Source organism: Eubalaena glacialis, chromosome 17, assembly GCF_028564815.1.
Source record: "Eubalaena glacialis isolate mEubGla1 chromosome 17, mEubGla1.1.hap2.+ XY, whole genome shotgun sequence".
NCBI lineage: Eukaryota > Metazoa > Chordata > Mammalia > Artiodactyla > Balaenidae > Eubalaena > Eubalaena glacialis.
Window position 1 is genome coordinate 615177 of NC_083732.1, and position 20241 is coordinate 635417.

The following is a 20241-nucleotide window of genomic DNA, read 5'->3' on the forward strand; positions in this document are numbered from 1 at the left end:
ACGAGGGTTCGAGCCCTGGTCTGGGAAGATCCCACATGCCACGGAGCAACTAAGCCCGTGCACCACAACTACTGAGCCTGCGCTCTAGAGCCCGCGAGCCTCAACTACTGAGGCCCGCGCGCCTAGAGCCCGTGCTCCACAACAAGAGAAGCCACTACAATGAGAAGCCCGTGCACCGCAACAAAGAGTAGCCGCCGCTCTCTGCAACTAGAGAAAGCCCGCACACAGCAATGAAGACCCAATGCAGCCAAAAATAAATTAATTTTTAAAAAACCTCCAATCCATTAAAAAAAAAAAAGAAAAAATTTTGCCTGGCCAGATGAATTTTTTCTTTGAATCTTTTCCCAAACCTATTTCTTGTATGACAATTCTTCTGAACTAACGTTAGTACTAAATCAGTTATATCTGAAAAACCAATAAAAAATCAGGTGAGATTAAGTCAAAATATAAAATTACTATTGGATTTCCTTATAGTTTTAATTCCTGTTTGATTTGTCAAACAAAAGTTTCTTTGCAAGGCAGTATGTTAGAATCTATAAGGAGTTCAAGATATTTAAGACTGACTTCTTGCCCTTGAAGATTTTATAAGTCTTGGTAGGATATAAGTGACTAAAATAAAAAGTAGGTTTAATACCTCAGTTATACTTCTTATGTCCCAATTATATTGAAATGAATTGGGGAGATCACAAAAATATCAATCAAACATATTTTGAATATGTTGGGTTCAAATTTCAGAAGTTGCAAAAATGCAAATATGTATAAATTAATTAATTAATTAATTTTTTTAAAAAAAGAAACACAGGAATATTCAGTGTCCTTCAAAAAACACTTACCTCAAAATATTTTATTTTCTTGGCATTTCTCACATTATTATAGTTATTACATCGCCATTTTAAGATACATGTCAAAATTCTCCTAAACCTTACCTGATAAGGCTGAAGTTTTCAGATATCCATCAAGGCTGGGTAAAATGTCCTTATAATAGGGCTGAATTACATGTTTGCCGATGTAAACTGACCACTCTTCTAGGGCATTCAGGCCGACTTCTGCCAATGGGGTATAGCTCAGGCCCAGTTTAAAAGCCATCTGTATGTGAGTACAAACAAGGTAATGAAACACAAGGAATATGAGATTCAAAGAGGGTTTCTAACGGCAAGCCTTTCCTCTGCCGGAACCAGACAGGCTGGAGGGAAGGGTACACTGAGGCCCTCTCAGGAAGGCCTGCAGCACAGGGAGGGCTGAATCCTCACCCCCATTCCCAGGGGCCCTCAGAGAGGCCCAGCCAGGGTCCCTCCCCAGAGCTGCCCAGTGGCAGAAGCAGAACAAGAACCGGGGTGCCCGACAGGTGAGCGCCTGCTGTGACCGCCACGCGTCCCCGGAAACAGGACCCTGCGCGAGAGATGCGTCTGCTCAGGACGACGCACCCACCTGCAAGGCAGGGACATAGGCTCTGACATCAAGTTCGATGATGTCATGTGGCAGGGACAGGACAAAGGTCAAACAGGAGGCCAGGAGTTCATCTTTGTACTGCTTCATTTTAACTGACACCTTAGCAAGAAAGACGACAAGAACATCAGTGCTGCGCACCTGAAGAGAGCCTTCGATGTCACAATCAACTACGAGATACCCTATTCGCAAGTAGGGAAAATGATCACGTGGCCTTTATCTGACACGGCCACGTTCATTTAAAAATTAAGCACTGATCTCCAGGAAAAGTTCATTTGTTGAGTACTTAATTCCCATTATGTGGAAGCGCTAAAGAATCTATTAACTTTGAGTTGTCATCACTCGATTTTAAGAAACCTCAGGGGACTCTGGAAGCGCAAAGATTTCCTCTGTTAGTGATTTTAACCCCTTAATCCCCATATGGATTAAGCAGCCCATTTTTAAGTAATTAGATCATTTATGATCATTAGGATTTTTTTCAACATACATTCATTTTTTTTAAAAACATCTTTATTGCAGTATAATTGCTTTACAATGGTGTGTTAGTTTCTGCTGTATAACAAAGTGAATCAGCCACACATATACAAATATCCCCATATCCCCTTCCTCTTGCGTCTCCCTCCCACCCTCCCCATCCCACCCCTCTAGGTGGTCACAAAAGCACCGAGCTGATCTCCCTGTGCTATGCGGCTGCTTCCCACTAGCTATCTATTTTACATTTGGTAATGTATATATGTCCATGCCACTCTCTCACTTCGTCCCAGCTTACCCTTCCTCCTCCCCATGTCCTCAAGTCCATTCTCTACGTCTTACATTCATTTTTAAATAACCCATGACAACACTGGATAAATCATTTGAAAATTACCTCTTTACCAAATTTTGCAAACAAAGCAAAGCAAACAGACTTTTCTGGGTCCTCAGGAGACTGTTTCTGACTCTTTGGGCCAACACCCTGTCAAATAAAACAGGGAATTAGTTCCGTGAATGATAACCAGGTAATCCTGTGTCCTAATCCGGCAGTTCCCAGCCTTCCTTCCGAGGGGAACCCATTTTCATGTTGCTCAGGCCTCATGCAGAGGGGAAGTGAAATCAGCCCTGAAAACATGGCAGGCGGAGGCCAGTGAGAAACCGAGTGGGAGGTGGGAAGTGGCTTGCTGGTCAAAACCCAGGGCCTAAAAGTCCACTCCCCGTCCCGGTGTTCTGAAGCGCACGCCTGTGGGCTGAGACACTGCTCACGCCCAGAGCCCCCAGACACAAACCCAGTTACCCTCCAACCTCACGGGACACCAGATCCCCTGGGCGGCCTGGGCACAGGCTGCTGAGCCGCGGCCCAGAGCTTCTGACGAGGTGAGCCTGGAGAGGGCGAGAGTGATGGCGGTGATGCCGCCCCAGCGCCCAGCGCCCCACCAGAACCCCGCAGAGCTAACGCCGTCAGCCAGGCGTCGTAAATCAGAGCAGAAAATGCTGCTCGTTAAACTGTAAAGCGTGTCATCCAATTGCCACTCACATTATCAGTCTCTCAAAGTACAGATAATAAAATTAGTAGACTTTAAAACTGCAATATGCTATCATGTCGTATTTTAGAAGGTATTTATACACACTCATGCAACCTAAGAAACACAGCGGGCTTCCCTGGTGGCACAGTGGTTGAGAATCTGCCTGCCAATGCAGGGGACACGGGTTCGAGCCCTGGTCTGGGAAGATGCCACATGCCACGGAGCAACTAGGCCCGTGAGCCACAACTACTGAGCCTGCGCGTCTGGAGCCTGTGCCCCGCAACAAGAGAGGCTGCGACAGTGAAAGGCCCGCGCACCGCGATGAAGAGTGGCCCCCGCTTGCCGCAACTAGAGAAAGCCCTCGCACAGAAACGAAGACCCAACACAGCCAAATATTAATTAATTAATTTAAAAAAAAAAAGAAACACAGGAATATTCAGTGTCCTTCAAAAAACACTTACCTCAAAATATTTTATTTTCTTGGCATTTCTCACAGCAATAGATAGCAATTTGTAGAAACCACTAATGAATGGCAACCGTGTAGACTGCAGAATTAATTCATATGCAAAGGAGCATACCCATGGCTCAAAAAATTCTACATGCTTCTCAGGAAGAATCTCCCTGTAAAAACAAATTTAAAGCTTAATGTAGAAATTCTCATCATATACTATTTTTATTCAGCTTTGAAATTATAAGGGACATAATCAAAACAAAATCATAATCTATGATTCCATTATATATCATTTTCAGGTATATCTATATTCCTTGTTTTCCCTACCTGAGGATCTTTTAAATGTATTTTTTTTTAAAAAGATAAATCTCAGCTGCTACATTTAAATATATTTTAAGTTTCATACAAGCAATTTTACATTTTAAGTCCTACTATTTCATTTCTTATATCTACATAAGTGATTTTCCTGTATTACAGCCAATAATTGATAATTTCCACTCTTAAACAAACAGCATTTTTTAAATACCTGCAGAATTCCACCAGGTTGATGAAAGCTGAAAAATCTTTAGGTTTAGCAGGATGCAAGTTAGCAGCTGGATCTGAAGTCGGGATCACCCAAACACCAGCAGCTTCATTTTCATCCTTAAAAATTAACGGTACCAAAAAAACACTGTAACATTCAATCGTTCAACAAATGACTCAGCAAGTGACTCCACAGCCAAGGCCTGAGTCTTTGAGGAAGGAATGCAGAAGTGAGGAGGTACAGACGGGCCTCGGAAGCTCACAGTAGGATCAGAATGACGGTACCCACAGAGCACGTGGCACAGGAGGCCACAGGGGACGCCTTCGGGGGAATGAAGGTGCGCACACAGACAGACAGGGTGGGGGGGACTAAACCTTCTCACAGGAGCAGTGTGCCGGCCAGAGGCAGAACCTCACAGCAGAGAAAGGACCAGTCGTGACGTGTAGGTTCCAAATGAGAAACAGAGGAACAGTCACTCCTATCAGGTAATACACAGATATTAACATGTTCAGTTTGTGTTTCAGATTCAGGTGGAAATGTCGAGGGCAAGGCTGGAGCCTAGACCTATCTGGGAAATGCTAAGCTCAGAGGCGACAGCTGACCCGGCGGACAGTGCAAGGGGAGCGGAAGACAGAGACTAGGACATGTGCTCCAAGAGCAGGTGTGAGGCCGACAGTCTCGGGGAGTCCCTCTGGGCATGTTTGTTTATGAAATTATTTTAGACGTGAATAAATAAAAAGCCTTAAAGAGCAACAGACCACCCCCCAGTGTCCCCTTCAACCTGTGTAAAATCATCACGAGTGCAGCCAGGCTGACGAGGCCCAGGGCCTGCCTCTGCCCCTGCAGGACCCCCTGACTGAGCGGCCTCGGGCTCGGCCATGGAAGCCAACGGGCAAAGTCGACCGAAGGAACCAAGGGCTCAGCAGTGAACTGTGTTCCACAGAGTCCACGCCCACTGATCTAGCCTCATCACCTGAGTGTCTTGTGATGACGGCTCCTCAGAGCGGACAGCAGCTCCAAGCCGGCAGCTTCACGCTACGTCCCATCCTTGAGCCGGCCAGGAAAACAGTGCAAGAACACAGGAGCAGGGGGTCTTCCCTGTCCGCCCTGGCCTACCTTCTACTGACTCCAGAGCACAGAGCTTGGAGCCTCCTCGGGTATCAACCAGAGGAACGCCAGGTTTCCCGATCCTACTGCAAAAGGCCGCCTCTACACTAAGTAAGACTTGACTCTGCTATTGCTGAGGAATGAGTAACAATCCTCGTAACAACTTTTTCCAAAGAGTTGCTTTAACTTATTAAACATATAAACTACTATCTAGTAGTTCAGAACAATGTAGTACAGAATATTTTCTACACATTAGGCAATGCAAATAAAAAAGTATCAATGACACGTATTAATGCTGATAAACCAATTTCCTGCATCTCTACAAGTGTGCGATTGCTCATACAGCAGCACACAGAGTACAAAAAGGATACAAAATTATTACTGACAAGATCTAACCTCTTGTTCCCCAACACTCTGCTTTTCCAGTGTAAGATCCAATTTCTCGATAATCTTCAAAACTGATTTTACAAATTCATCATACAGCAAACGATTCAGACTTGGAAGGGAGGAATTCACAAAGAGAAATGCTTCATCTGCTAAAAGAGAATCCTTAAAATAAAGAAAATAATAAATTTCAACATACTGTGCAAAAAAGTATCAGTACCAGTATTAAATAAGCATTATGATACATAACGATGTATATGTATATTTAGGTATTAAGGAAACGCCTGTGTAAACTATAGCAGATTTACCTCAAAGTTTTCAAGCTGGAAAATGTAGATACCTTCCTAAATTATTAGGACAATACCATTTCAGTCAGATACGACTTACGCAGTCATGTAACAAACACAAACGGTAGTAAATGAGAAGATTTAGGCCAATCCTTGTCAAAGTATTTACCACATTAATGTGTGAGTGTGTGTGTGTGTGTGTGTGTGTACACACACCTGTATACTATACATGTTGTGTCTATGTACAAATGCACATGCATGTACATATGCACATATACACGTGTGCACATATAAATACACATGTACTCACTCATATATGCATGCATACATATGTATAAATATATATCTATTCTCAGAATGGATTTAAAGTATTATAATCTATTATTTCTTTAAAAGTGAAATATTCTACCATTCCAAAAATATGAGCCAATTACTCTGCCTTTACTCAAATAGTCTATGAAACTTAACCTCAAAATGTATCTAACATCACATATAAGAAAGCATATTTTAGGTAAAATTATTAACATTGCTATACTATTTTACCTCAAAAGAAAAACTCCTAAGATTTTTCACAGGATAGGAACCATCTACTGACAAACACTGCTTTTCCCAGGCTATGAATGCTTTGTCAAAGACTATGTTAAACGGTGGCCAGAACCTGGCTTAGCGCAGACACCGCTGAAGCACCTGCCAGAAACGCAGGAGGCATGATTCTAACCGTGACAAACAGCCGTGCACCCATCTCCTTCGTACCTACTACAGCAACCGGATGTACCTTCAGCTTTAGCAAATAAAAAGAGCACAGCTCTCCCGTGGTGATAACACTGCCTGCCATGTTCTTTTTATCCACCAGCCTGGGTCTGTTTGAAAGAACAACTTTGCACCAATTACGCTATGTATGCTGCTTCTTAAGCTAAAATGAGGACTCAGCTACAGTAATTCATTAATTTTAAATGAGTTCTATGATTTTGTTCCTTTTATTTGATTTTTTTCAAGTCTCACTTTAACTATCCTAACTTACAGTTTTAATTTTTCATTACCTGAAGTACTTAAAAAAAAAAAAACAAAAAAAAACCCTATTGAAAGTTAGTAAAATATACTTCTGAAATAATTCTTAGGTGTAAAACTATGGAGACTAATAACGAGGAACTAAGGTACTTCTGTGGCTTTAAAACGGTCGTTTTTACCATCATCTGGTCACAGCTCAGGAGATTTCTAAAAAGATCCAAATAGTCTTTGTACGTGGACACTCGCCATTTGCCGGTTCTAACTTCCCCTGACCCACGGCGGTCCTCAGACTCAGGCTCAGCACCCTGGTGGGAAGACAAACATCCAACGCGGAGGGCGCATCAGAGAGCGAGCAGCACTGCTGCGCTTTCACTGTCTGATGTGCCAGAACCCTCCAGGCCACAAGAGCCACCAGCTGGAGACTCTAATTTGTTTGAGGAAGACAGTATATTATGAAAGCATAATAAAAAAGCTGGAAAAATGCCACAATTTTCTAACTAGGACTAAAACAGTGATGCCCTAACAAGTGTTTCAAAACAATACCCAAGGTATGTGTTATGAATAATTTACCTCAACTTCTTATACAGATCTCTCATCTCATCCTATTTCCTGTTAAAGTAACTAAGACATGCCTCCCATAATATACCTAAGTATTTTGTCCTACAGCTTCAAGAGAAAAAGATCCCTTTTTGTAAAAATGTATGTACAGTAGTAAGGTTATGTTTAAGGATGTCTCATAACCATCACCAGAAAAAGTACTTAGGTATTACAGCCTATACTTTTCAAAATGCAGCTAATGGCTAATAACAAAAAAGCCACTTTTGTATATTTACAGACTAAAAACTCTAGCAACATCTTTAGCTTTCAAGATGACAAAAGACTAACTTTCAAATCATACATTCAGAATTTACCTTTCGAAGGATCACTGGTTTAGAACATATTCTGATTAAACCTTGATGCACTATAAAAAGAAAATGAAAACAAAAAAGAAAAGTACACTGAAAAATATAACCATTCAATAAAAATGGCAGTCATTATCTTTTTGAATATAACTTACCTCTCAATTTTTTCTCTAAGTTTAGTAATATCTTTAGTTTTAATTTTTTTCTTTTTTTTCTTTTGTTTTAAATTTTAGAATATTAAGATTCAAAACCAAAAGAAAGAGGAAAAAAATTCAAAAAATGGATAGAAAAAGGATATTTTGGTCCACCAAAATACCAGGAGTTCTCCAAGAGGCATCAAAAGATACAAAAGAATTTGGCAACCAGATGTTCTTTATATCAAACAACATGTTAAGTATTAACCATTCATTGTCCTCAAAACAAGTGAATTCCAAACTCACCCATAGTACTAATGCAATTCCAGAGAACTGGTCCTTTTTCTGCCAAGGCCAGGAAAACTTTCACTATGGCTTTGCAACACACCAACTGCATTTTTGGACTGTACTGGGGGAAACTGTCTATCTGCACGACCACGAGGTGCTCCAGAACTGGCATGTGCACCTCAGGAACCTGTCAGAAAGGAGAGCACACGAAGATCTAGGGCAGGCAATGAATAACTACAGGGACCATACAGACAGTCACAGTAAATACAACACCATTAGACACGTATCAGATGAATGAAAAACCAGGATTATTACCTATCTAATTTATTGCTGTGATTGTCTAAAAAAAAAATCAGAGTAACTGTCTAAATGATACTTAAGGTGCAATTCTACCCCAAGCAGCAATCTTAATCTTTTAGAAAGATAAAAAGTAACAAATAATTTTTCCTACTTTGGGAACAAAAAGTCAAGTTTCATGACAAAAACCGTACCGATACAAAATACTAGCTAAAAATGTCACCTTGGGGACTTCCCTGGTGGTCCAGTGGATAAGACTCCATGCTCCCAATGCAGGGGGCCCAGGTTCAATCCCTGGTCAGGGAACTAGACCCCACAGGCATGCCACAACTAGGGAGCCCGCCTGCTACAACTAAGGAGCCCACATGCCACAACTAAGACCTGGTGCAACCCAATAAATAAATATAAATAAATAGAGATATTAGAAAAAAAAAAGGTCGCCTTGACCACAATGTGCCCGTACTGAATGCATTATTAACTCCTGCTACGCCATCAAATTATCTGAAGAACTGAGGTAAAATAGTCAAAATTGTGCTCCGTTTAATCAACTATCTCACTCACCGTATCAAGGTGAAGCAAGACACTGGCAACAGACTGGAGGAAGCTGGGCATCTGGTAGACGTGGTCCTCGGCCGTGTCCGTCTCGGTGAGGAACAGCTGCCGGCAGCGCTGAACAAGCTCCACGAACATGAAGCCAACGTCTTCTGGGTTTATAACCTTGCAAGGCTTTAGGGAAGGAAAACAAGCCTCTGTCAACCTTACCAACCTCAAAATAATGGTGTTTAAGGTGTCGTGTTAAGCCATGTTGTTATAAACTGAATGTTAACAAGCTTTATAATGGAGAAGAAATACAGATATAAAATACAGTGTATGTTCTAAAGATACTTTCTGAAAAATCTGTAAGTACATTCTGAACAGTTATGAATACACAACACACCTACTGAACCCTGTGTTCTAGGCACTGGGAAGATGGTAGTTATCAAAGACAACTGGGTGCAGGCCCTGCCCAGAGGCCAGTCGCCCAGAGGAAGGGACAGACACAAACCCCGGAGGCACAGCACACGGCACCCAGAGGCACCTTCCTCACTCATGCACCCGGCTGTGCCGTGCTCCACCCGGCCGCGTGCTCCTGAGGCCCCTTAGACTTTGGCTCGAGTTCTTCCTCCAGGAGACTCTGGCCCCTGTATCTTTGCCGCGTCCTCTCCCTTCCTCCCTGTCGGCCACGCTCTGGCTACACTAGGTCACCACAACGAACGAGTCCAAGCTGGCCAGACCTCAGGGTCTGAAGCTGTGAAGCCCAGGCTCTTGGTCACCTCTGAGCCTTCTCACACACTGTTTCTTCTGCCCTAAGTACACTGAAAGGAGCCGCAGAGACAAGTGGAGATAAAGGTTTATTTTTAAGGGGAAAGGATCATCTGGAAACAAATGAGGAAGCATGAGGGAAGGAGTGAGGAGTCGTGTGGAGGGCTGGAAACAGACACACAGACCCTACAACAGGGAAGCAGCCCTGGGAGGTAGATCTGCACAGAGGAAGGGAGTGACGTCCTCTGTCGAGTGGAAGCGCGGAGCTCCACTAGGAGGGGGGCACCCACGGCGATGCTCAATGTCCCTAAACAGACCTCACTCAGGCACAGGGGCTCTTGCTAGCGTGCCAAGCGTCACCACCAAACTGCACCTCATCAACAATGGGCAGCGCGGCAGTGGGAAAAACATGGTGTTTCTCATCTTCAGGTCGGAGTTATGTCTTGGTTCTGTCAACTGTTCACTGTGTGCCCTTTCACGAGTTACCTAATTTCTCTGGGCCTCAGTTTCCTCACCTGTAAAGTGGAATCATATTCCTAAAAGCTTGTGGGAGAGTTATGAGTATTTGAGATAATACACATACAGAATCCTAGTACACAGCAGGCACTGAGAAAAACAAGTTAACAACAAAGCAAGTAAGAACAATATTTTCACAAGTGTGAGATGCTATTCAAAACACAATAAAGTACATTCCTTTAAACACTCAAGTGAAACTAAAAAGACAAGAGCACATTAATGGGCATACCCCTGCAAACAGTCCGTATCCACGAACGGCGATGGACAAGTCCTTGCTGTTTGCGTCCACGTTTCTGATGATCCCATAGAACTGCTCCATGAAGTACCGCAGCTTACTCCTGTGCGTCTCTGCGTTGTTCGTTACCATAAAAGAAAGCTGCAATTGCATAATGTTTACTTTAGAGACATTTCTAGGAAAACAAAGGAATCTATCGAAATGGGAAAAGGCTAGAACTGCTGAGTAAGACATTATCAATGTGTTGTCACAGTTCCACAGTTGCTTTTACTCATAAAGAACCATTTCTTCCATCTGCTTGCTTAGTCTCCAACAGGTTCAGAAAAGGCACTTTCTCAAGTAAGCCTTTATTATACGTGATGCTTTTTTCCTAGAGAAAGGGACTGAAAGAGACCAGGTAGATGCAGGAAGACGTTTGCACAAAACACAGGCTCCGGACGAAAGCTCCCTGATGAAGCAGAAGGCGTCTTTACACTCATCTGTGACTCATGGTGACATAGAGCTGGGCAGCCCAGCGGCCGGTGAGTTCAGTCACCAACAGACTGGGACCCACAGGAGGGAACACGGGGACGGCTCAAAACTAAAAATCAGAAATAAAGACAAGTGTCTTATATAGTTTTCTGAGTACAGGTCTTTTACCTCCTTAGGTAGCTTTATTCCTCCTTAGGTAGGTATTTTATTCTTTTTGTTGCAATGCTGAATGGTATTGTTTCCTTAATTTCTCTTTCTGATCTTTTGTTGTTAGTGTATAAGAATGCAAGAGATTTCTGTGCATTAATTTTGTACCCTGCAACTTTACCAAATTCACTGATTAGTTCTCATAGTTTTCTGGTGGCATATTTAGGATTATCTATGTATAGTATCATGTCATCTGCAAACAGGGACAGTTTTACTTCTTCTTTTCCAATTTGTATACCTTTTATTTCTTTTTCTTCTCTGACTGCCGTGGCTAGGACTTCCAAAACTATGTTGAATAATAGTGGTGAGAGTGGACATCCTTGTCTCGTTGCTGATCTTATAGGAAATGCTTTCAGTTTTTCACCACTGAGAATCATGTTTGCTGTGGGTTTGTCAAATATGGCCTCTATTATGTTGAAGTAGGTTCCCTCTACACCCACTTTCTGGAGAGTTTTTATCATAAATAGGTGTTGAATTTTGTCAGAAGCTTTTTCTGCATCTATTGAGATGATCATATGGTTTTTATTCTTCAATTTGTTAATATGGTGTATCACATTGATTGATTTGCATATATTGAAGAATCCTTGCATCCCTGGGATAAATCCCACTTGATCATGGTGTATGACACAAACAGACGGAGAGATATACCATGTTCTTGGATTGGAAGAATCAACATTGTGAAAATGACTATACTACCCAAAGCATTCTACAGATTCAATGCAACCCCTATCAAATTACCAGTGGCATTTTTTACAAAATTAGAACAAAAAATCTTAAAATTTGTATGGAGACACAAAAGACCCCGAATAGCCAAAGCAGTCTTTTGAGGGAAAAAAACAGAGCTGGAGGAATCAGACTCCCGGACTTCAGACTATACTACAAAGCTACAGTAATCAAGACAATATGGTACTGGCACAAAAACAGAAATATAGATCAATGGAACAGGATAGAAAGCCCAGAGATAAACCCACACACCTATGGTCAACTAATCTATGACAAAAGAGGCAAGAATATACAATGGAGAAAAGACAGGCCTCTTCAATAAGTGGTGCTGGGAAAACTGGACAGCCACATGTATAAGAATGAAATTACAACACTCCCTAACACCACACACAAAAATAAACTCGAAATGGATTAACGATCTAAATATAAGACCAGACACTATAAAACTCTTAGAGGAAAACATAGGCAGAACCCTCTGTGACATAAATCACAGCAATATCTTTTTTGACCCACCTCCTAGAGTAATGGAAATAAAAACAAAAATAAACAAATGGGACCTAATGAAACTTAAAATCTTTTGCACAGCAAAGGAAACTATAAACAAGAGAAAAAGACAGCCCTAAGAATGGGAGAAAATATCTGCAAACGAATCAACGGACAAAGCATTAACCTCCAAAGTATATACACAGCTCATGAAGCTCAATATTAAAAAAACAAACATCCCAATGAAAAAATGGGCAGAAGACCTAAGTAGACATTTCTCCAAAGAAGACATACAGATGGCCAAGAAGCACATGAAAAGCTGCTCAACATCACTAATTATTAGAGAAATGCAAATCAAAACTACAATGAGGTATCACCTCACACCAGTTAGAATGGGCATCATCAGAAAATCTACAAACAGTAAATGCTGGGGAGGGTGTGGAGAAAAGGGAACCCTCTTGCACTGTTGGTGGGAATGTAAACTGATACAGCCACTATGGAGAACAGTATGGAGGTTCCTTAAAAAACTAAAAATAGAATTACCATATGACCCAACAATCCCACTCCTGGGCATGTACCCAGAGAAAACTATTATTCAAAAAGAGTCATGTACCACAATGTTCACTGCAGCACTACTGACAATAACCAGGTCATGGAAGGAACCTAAGTGTCCATCGACAGACGAACGGATAAAGAAGATGTGGTACGAATATACAATGGAATATTACTCAGGAACGAAATTGGGTCATTTGTAGCGTCGTGGATGGACCAAGAGACTGTCATACAGAGTGAAATAAGTCAGAAAGAGAAAAACAGATATCATATATTAACACATATATGTGCAATCTAGAAAAATGGTACAGATGAACTGGTTTGCAAGGCAGAAATAGAGACACAGACACAGAGAACAAACGTATGGACACCAAGGGGGGAAAGAGGGGTGGGTGGTGGTGGTGGTGGTGGTGTGATGAACTGGGAGATTGGGATTGACATGTATACACCAATATGTATAAAACAGATAACTAATAAGAACCTGCTGTCTAAAAAATAAAATAAAATTCAAAAAAAATTAAAAAGCTCAGACACTCAAGATGAATCTAATTCATTTCTCTCTCTCTCTCCAGTGTAAAATAAGTCAATTTCTCCACAATTTCTCACTCTTAAAATGCCTTAAAAAAAAAAAAAAAGCTCATTCAATAAGCAAAACAATAATGGAAAAGAAGAGTGAAGTCGGAAGACATCCACTACCTAATTTCAAGACTTAATATAAAAGCTGGAGTCATCAACACAGTGAGGTACTGACTTAAGGATAGACAGAAAGACAAATGGAACAACAGTCCACAAATAAACCTCCACACATGTGGTTAACTGCTTTGTGACCACGGTGCCCAGGTAAGTCGATGGGGAAAGAAGTCTTCAACAAATGGTGCTCGAATCAAAAAAAGGGGGAAAAATCAACTTCAAACCTTACTGTACATCATACACAAAAACTAACTCAAAACGCATTATAAACCTAAATGTAAATGTTAAAACCATGAACTACAAAACTCCTTGTGGAAAACTAGGAGAAAATCTCTGCAACCACGGGATAGGTAAAGTTTTCTTACGGCATAGAAAAGAGGACCAATTGGAAAACTGATAAATTGGACTTAAACTTTAAAAGTCCTGCTCTTCGAAAGTTACAGTTAAGAAAAAGAAAAGGGAAGCCACAGAGAAAAACTATTTGCACTATTTTTAGAAAAGGGTTTCTCTCCTAATTGTAAAAAGAACATTTACAGCTCGTTAATAAAATGACATACGACCTGATTTCAAAGCAAGCGAAAGATCTGGAGGAATACTTCACAAAACAAGACATAAGAATGGCAAACCACTACAGAAAAAAAAGATCCACGGAAATTAAAATTAAAATCACAGTATGGTAACACTGTACACCCATCAGAGGGGCTGAAATTAAAAAGACTGGCAATACTAGGTGTTGGCAAGAAAGTGGGGTGGCTGGAACTTACCGGTGGGGATGGAAAACGGTGCAAACAGTTTGAAAAAGAGTTTGGCAGTCGCTCATAAATTGCAACCTATCCCTACCATGCACCCCAGCAATGCCACTTCTAGGTGTCTGCTCCAGAGCCACGAGAACAGTCGGCAAGGGTGCTGCTCAGCAATGTCCTCAGCTGGTCCCGTTACAAGAGCCCCCGCAGCCCAACCCCTGGTAGCCATGCGTCTGCTGCTGCATCTGGGACTCTTTCTGTTTTGTGGATGGGTTCATTTGTACCCTTTTTTTAGATTCCACATGTAAGTGCTATCTTACGAAAAAATAAAATAAAATAAAGCAGTATGGGCTTCTCTGGTGGTGCAGTGGTTGAGAATCCGCCTGCCAATGCAGGGGACACGGGTTCGAGCCCTGGCCCGGGAAGATCCCACGTGCTGTGGAGCAAATATGCCCATGCACCACAACTACTGAGCCTGCGCTCTAGAGCCCGCAAACCACAACTATTGAGCCCGCATGCCACAACTACTGAAACCTGTGTGCCTAGAGCCTGTGCTCCGTAACAAGAGAAGCCACCGCAATGAGAAGCCCGTGCACCGCAACGAAGAGTAGCCCCCGGTCGCCACAAGTAGAGAAAGCCCATGCACAGCAACAAGACCCAACACAGCCAAAAATAAATAAATAAATAAAATTTTAAAACATAAATAAATAAAGCACTAAAACAGCCCAAGCTGGAAACGTCCCAAGAGTCCCTACAGGAGCTGTGGGATACGCCTGCAGCAGGACAGCAGCTGTGCCCCAGGTGCGCGAGGGCTCCCAATGCCACTCTTCAGAATTTCCATCAGCACCGCCCCAGCCAGTCTCATTCCCGCCACCACCCACCCCTCGGGTGTTTCCGGCTGCCAGTGGGCGCTCAGAACCACAACACCTGCTCCTTGGCCAACAGAGACACCCAGCCACCTGCAGGCTCCCCCTGCACCCACACCCCAGCTGGACGGAAAGACCCCAGGGCAGGTGGGCTCATCTCAGTCACGAAGCCACGGAGACACAAGCATCTTGTCTTAACGTGGCAGCTGACCCTGAACCCCACCCTCACTGAGCCACCGGCTCCAGGGAGCCCGGGCCTCCCAGCCGTCCCTCCCTGCCGCCACTTCTTCTATCCAGCCTTGGCTCAGAGGCCCTGATCCGATCTGGCATCTTCTGAGCTTTCTTCCAGACCTGCTGCCACCCATGCGGCTGATGGATAAGCATGCTTTTTCTTTAAGTACCACAGAAGCTAATGGATCAACTTGTATTTACTTTTCAAACGTTCATGCACAAGATTGGAATTTAATTTTTTGCATAGAAAGAATTTTAAACAGTACCTGCTTCAGGAAAGATTCCAGAGCTGAATATGCAGCTTTTTTCAATTCTACATTTGTGTGGCTACACCATTTCGACAGTATTTCAAATAAAGAAACGTAGTTGTCCAGGAGGCAGGTGCTAAACTGAGATGCATGCAGTGTAAATATGGACAAGCCAGCTGCAAATGCAGAATACATCACATTTAAAATAAGACAACAAAGGGCGGAACAAAGAGCTAAGAAAAAGCTTCAGGCACACGTCAAATTAAAACTGTGCTCACAAAGGAGGCTCCAGTATCCTTACTCTAGTGACCCAGTGGTCCCCTCAGACCTCTGATGCCTCCATCCTCCATCTGAATCGACAGGCCCGTGACTCCCAAAACAAAGGTCGGAAGTAGGATCAGGGTTTATTTAGATAAAGTCAGAATCAAACAATCTGGATTCCCTGAGAGTTGCTCTAAAGTGATTTTTTCTGCAATCATGTGATCTAAGTGTAACCATCTCAACCAGCACCCAAGAGGCCCCGTCATAACCGTATGGGAGCATCACAGGTGTCACTGCACTGACTTTCACTCACAGTTTAAGCAAATGTTTACTCAATGCATTAACTTAATAATCTGAAACATTCCACCTCATTAAATATAGAATCTTACCCAAAGGCACTGCGTATCTCTTCAGATCAATCTATTAAAAAAAAAAAATTTACCATCAATGTTTGACAATCACAAGGCTCAGCTGAAAAAGAATTAGAGGAATATTAAATCTTACCTGAGGACAGATTGCCTTTAGTGCAAAATCAAAAATCTCCCTTGAAGTCTGGGGATCTGGGGATAAACAGAAAGCAGCCGCTGTCACAGAGCACAACAGCATCACCTGACCAAGCTCACAAGACCTTCAAACTAACAGCTCCGCTTCAGACAGCACGGCCTCCTCCTCCCTCACCTGTCTTCGTCCGACTGACCCTCGAACACTCTGTCCCGCTGGTGCTGACAGCGACCGGCACTGCCTGTGTTGAGCTGGGCTCTGTTCTGGTCTCCTGGCATCAGCCTCCTCCAGGGGAGCCTCCCTCAGGCACCCTGCAGGCCTCTCTGCCCAGGCTCGCGAGCTGACCCTGCCCACGTGCACAGCTGTACATATCGTGTCTCGGGAGACTGCCAAGGCCATGTCCTGAGGTCTCCTTTCTCCCACAGGACCCAGTCCTACGTGGTGCACGCACGCTAAGTGTGGATGCTGCACAGCGGCCACAGCTAGACACGTCCAGGACGAGGAGCCAGGTTCTGGCCTGCAGCTCAATAACCAGGGGAAGGACTGCAGATGCTCACTGCCACCAAGAACCATGGCTCTCGGCGCTGCACTAAAGCACACCTCAGCCAAAGCAGGCAGGCAGACCTCGTAAACATCAAGGCCCAGACCTGTTCCTTACAGAAAAATCACAGTGCAGAAGCCCCTCTCACACTGACCCCACATTCTGTGCGACCTCACCCCTCCCCAGCACTCTGCAGCAGGCAACCCAGCTCTCGTGAACCCGACCACAGCCGGCAGCCTGGACGCCCGGGAACCCACTGCTCCCGCTGCCTGGAACATCCTCTCCAGCCCCTCCCCAGCAGGCCCCTCGCCACCCTGCAGGCCTTTGCCTCTCGTCACCTCCCCAGAAAGAACCGTGGGCTGTGCACCTCCTCCATCTCTCCATGCTCAAGATTCCTACTCACAGCAGCCGGTGTGCGTGCACAAATGAACCCTGAAATCTGCGGAGCCTGTGCTCCTCGTCCGTTTTCTCACCACACTGAGCTCGCGATGGCAGGAACCCGGGGATTCCCATCTCTGAGCCCAGCACCCAAACCATCACTCTTCAGACAGAAGACACCCAGGAAAGACGTGCTCTATAAACAAACGTATTAGTACTGAGTATTACCGCCTGAAGTCACACAATCACAGCGTGACCGTAAACTGCGAGTTTTAGCCTCAGACCAAGGCTTACATCCCAGTCCTGCCACGTGCTGGTTACATTAGTTTCCTGTCGCTGCTGTAACCAATTATCACAAACTCAGCGGCTTAAAACAACACAAACTTATTACCACACACAGTGAGGTGAGAAATCTGAAAGGTGAGAAATCCGAAACCAAGTTCTGGAGGTGAGAAATCTGAAACCAAGATCACAGCTACAAGTAGAAAACTCTCTGAGACTGCCCTGAAGACCAGCAGGACAGACCTTGCACAGCTGAAGACAGAAAGGAGAAGCCACGCAGAGGGACCGGCACAGTGTGGCCTGCTCCCCCAGCACTGCGACCGCAGGGTCCGGACCCCACATCGGGCTCCCCAGCTGGAGACCCTGCACCCGCAAGATGAGCCCCCAGAACATCCGGGAGAGCCAGGGGACTGCAGGGAAGGAGAGCCTCTCCCCCCGAGGCCCAGCACAGGGGCTGTAGCTCGAAAAGCGCCTGGGTCTCCTCTCCCATGAAGGAGTGGCATGGACTAACTCCAAATCGTGTGCCAGAGGGGCAGGGCTCTGCTGACACGTTCTCAGGGTCCCCAGGGGCTGGCGGGCACCAGATGCTGGCTGTGGGGGCTGTGGGAGCCCTGCCCTCCACCGAGCTGGCCGGGTACCGCCAGTCTCTTTCTGACTCCCCGTCTTACCCGTCAGCCCCGCTCACCCCACCCGGTTTCAGCTGCAGACCCACCACGGCCCGCGCTCCTCCAAAGCAGCCCCCACCCCACCAGTTCTGGTGCGTGCCCTCGGCCGGGACCAGAGCCCCTCCAAATCCACCCCTGCCAGACCAGACACCTCTGGCCAGCACCAGCATCCCCCAACGTGGCTCCTGCCCCAAGGGATGGCCGCACACACGGGAGCACCAGCAACAGCTGTATCCGGGCCTCAGAGCCCAGCGCACACGGTAGCGCACGGGAGGCCAGCCTGGCCCGGTCACACAGAGGACGCTCCTGGGGCACCCGGCTCCAATGCAGTCTGGGGCACTGCACTACCGGGCCCCACAGGGCACCCTCTATACCAAGCCCAGGAAATGCAGCTGACCTACCAAATACACAGAAACAAACACACAGAATCAGACAAGAGGAGGAGCCAAAGGAACACGTTCCCTCCTACACTGCTGATGGGAAAGTAAACTGTTGCAGCCACTGAGAAAAACTGTGTGGAGGTTCCCCGAAAACTTAAAAATAAAACTACCACATGATCAAACTACAATCCTGCAGCCTGTGGAAGGAAAACCACATTCACAGAAAGATACACAAAATGAAAAGGCAGAGAACTTTGTACCAGATGAAGAAACAAGATAAAACCCCAGGAAAACCACTAAATGAAGTGGAGATAGGCAGCCTTCCAGAATAAGAATTCAAAATAATGACAGTGAAGATGATCCAGGACCTCAGAAAAAGAATGGAGGCAAAGATGGAGAAGATGCAAGAAATGTTTAACAAAGATGTAGAGCAATTAAAGAACAGATACCTAGAGGAATTAAAGAACAAACAAACAGAGATGAACAATACAGTAAGTGAAATGAAAAATACACTAGAAGGAATCAATAGCAGAATAACTGAGGCAGAAGAACAGATAAGTGACCTGGAATACAGAATGGTGGAATTCACTGCCGCAGAACAGAATAAAGACAAAAGAATGAAAAAAAATGAAGACAGCCTAAGAGACCTCTGGGACAACGTTAAATGCACCAACATTCGCATTATAGGGGTCCCAGAAGGAGAAGTGAGAGAGAAAGGACCTGAGAAAATATCTGAAGAGATTATAGTTGAAAATGCCCCTAACATCGAAAAGGAAACAGCCACCCAAGTCCAGGAAACGCACAGAGTCCCAGGCAGGATAAACCCAAGGAGAAACATGCCGAGACACAGAGTAATCAAATGGACAAAAATTAAAGACAAAGAAAAATTATTGAAAGCAACAAGGGAAACCAACAAATAACATACAAGGGAACTCCCATAAGGTTAACAGCTGATTTCTCAGCAGAAACTCTACAAGCCAGAAGGGAGTGGCATGATATATTTACAGTGATGAAAAGGCAGAACCTACAACCAAGATTACTCTACCTGACAAGGATCTCATTCAGATTCAACGGAGAAATCAAAAGCTTTACAGACAAGCAAAAGCTAAGAGAATTTGGCACCACCAAACCAGCTCTACAACATATGCTAGAGGAATTCCTCTTAAGTGGGAAACACAAGAGAAGAAAAGGACCTACAAAAACAAACCCATAACAATTAAGAAAATGGTAATAAGAACATGCATATCAATAATTACCTTAAATGTGAATGGATTAAATGCTCCAACCAAAAGACACAGGCTCGCTAAATAGATACAAAAACAAGACCCATATATATGCTGTCTACAAGAGACCCACTTCAGACCTAGGGACACATACAGACGGAAAGTGAGGGGATGGAAACAGATATTCCATGCAAATGGAAATCGAAAGAAAACTGGGGTAGCAATACTCATATCAGATAAAATAGACTTTAAAATAAAGAATGTTACAAGAGACAAGGAAGGACACTACATAATGATCAAAGGATCAATCCAAGAAAAAGATATAACAATTATAAATATATATGCACCCAACATAGGAGCACCTCAATACATATGGCAAATGCTAACAACCATGAAAGAAGAAATCGACAATATCGCAGT

General features: G+C 44.0%; 1 protein-coding gene across 2 annotated transcripts in view; it reads right to left on the reverse strand.

Annotated features, from left to right (window-relative positions):
* PRKDC (protein kinase, DNA-activated, catalytic subunit) overlaps positions 1 to 20241 on the reverse strand; it is a 155220-nt gene that overhangs the window by 123648 nt on the left and 11331 nt on the right. The window contains exons 8-21 of one of the 2 annotated variants that reach the window (XM_061172006.1): positions 16356 to 16411; positions 16241 to 16271; positions 15609 to 15766; positions 10371 to 10517; positions 8885 to 9049; positions 8045 to 8213; positions 7614 to 7663; positions 6882 to 7007; positions 5420 to 5572; positions 3920 to 4035; positions 3404 to 3563; positions 2312 to 2398; positions 1429 to 1548; positions 927 to 1086 (exon numbers count right to left, since the gene is read on the reverse strand). In XM_061172006.1, the coding sequence (XP_061027989.1) occupies positions 927 to 1086; positions 1429 to 1548; positions 2312 to 2398; positions 3404 to 3563; positions 3920 to 4035; positions 5420 to 5572; positions 6882 to 7007; positions 7614 to 7663; positions 8045 to 8213; positions 8885 to 9049; positions 10371 to 10517; positions 15609 to 15766; positions 16241 to 16271; positions 16356 to 16411 (1698 nt within the window). The remainder of the gene's footprint in view (positions 1 to 926; positions 1087 to 1428; positions 1549 to 2311; positions 2399 to 3403; positions 3564 to 3919; positions 4036 to 5419; positions 5573 to 6881; positions 7008 to 7613; positions 7664 to 8044; positions 8214 to 8884; positions 9050 to 10370; positions 10518 to 15608; positions 15767 to 16240; positions 16272 to 16355; positions 16412 to 20241) is intronic. The other variant, XM_061172005.1, reaches the window with a different exon arrangement.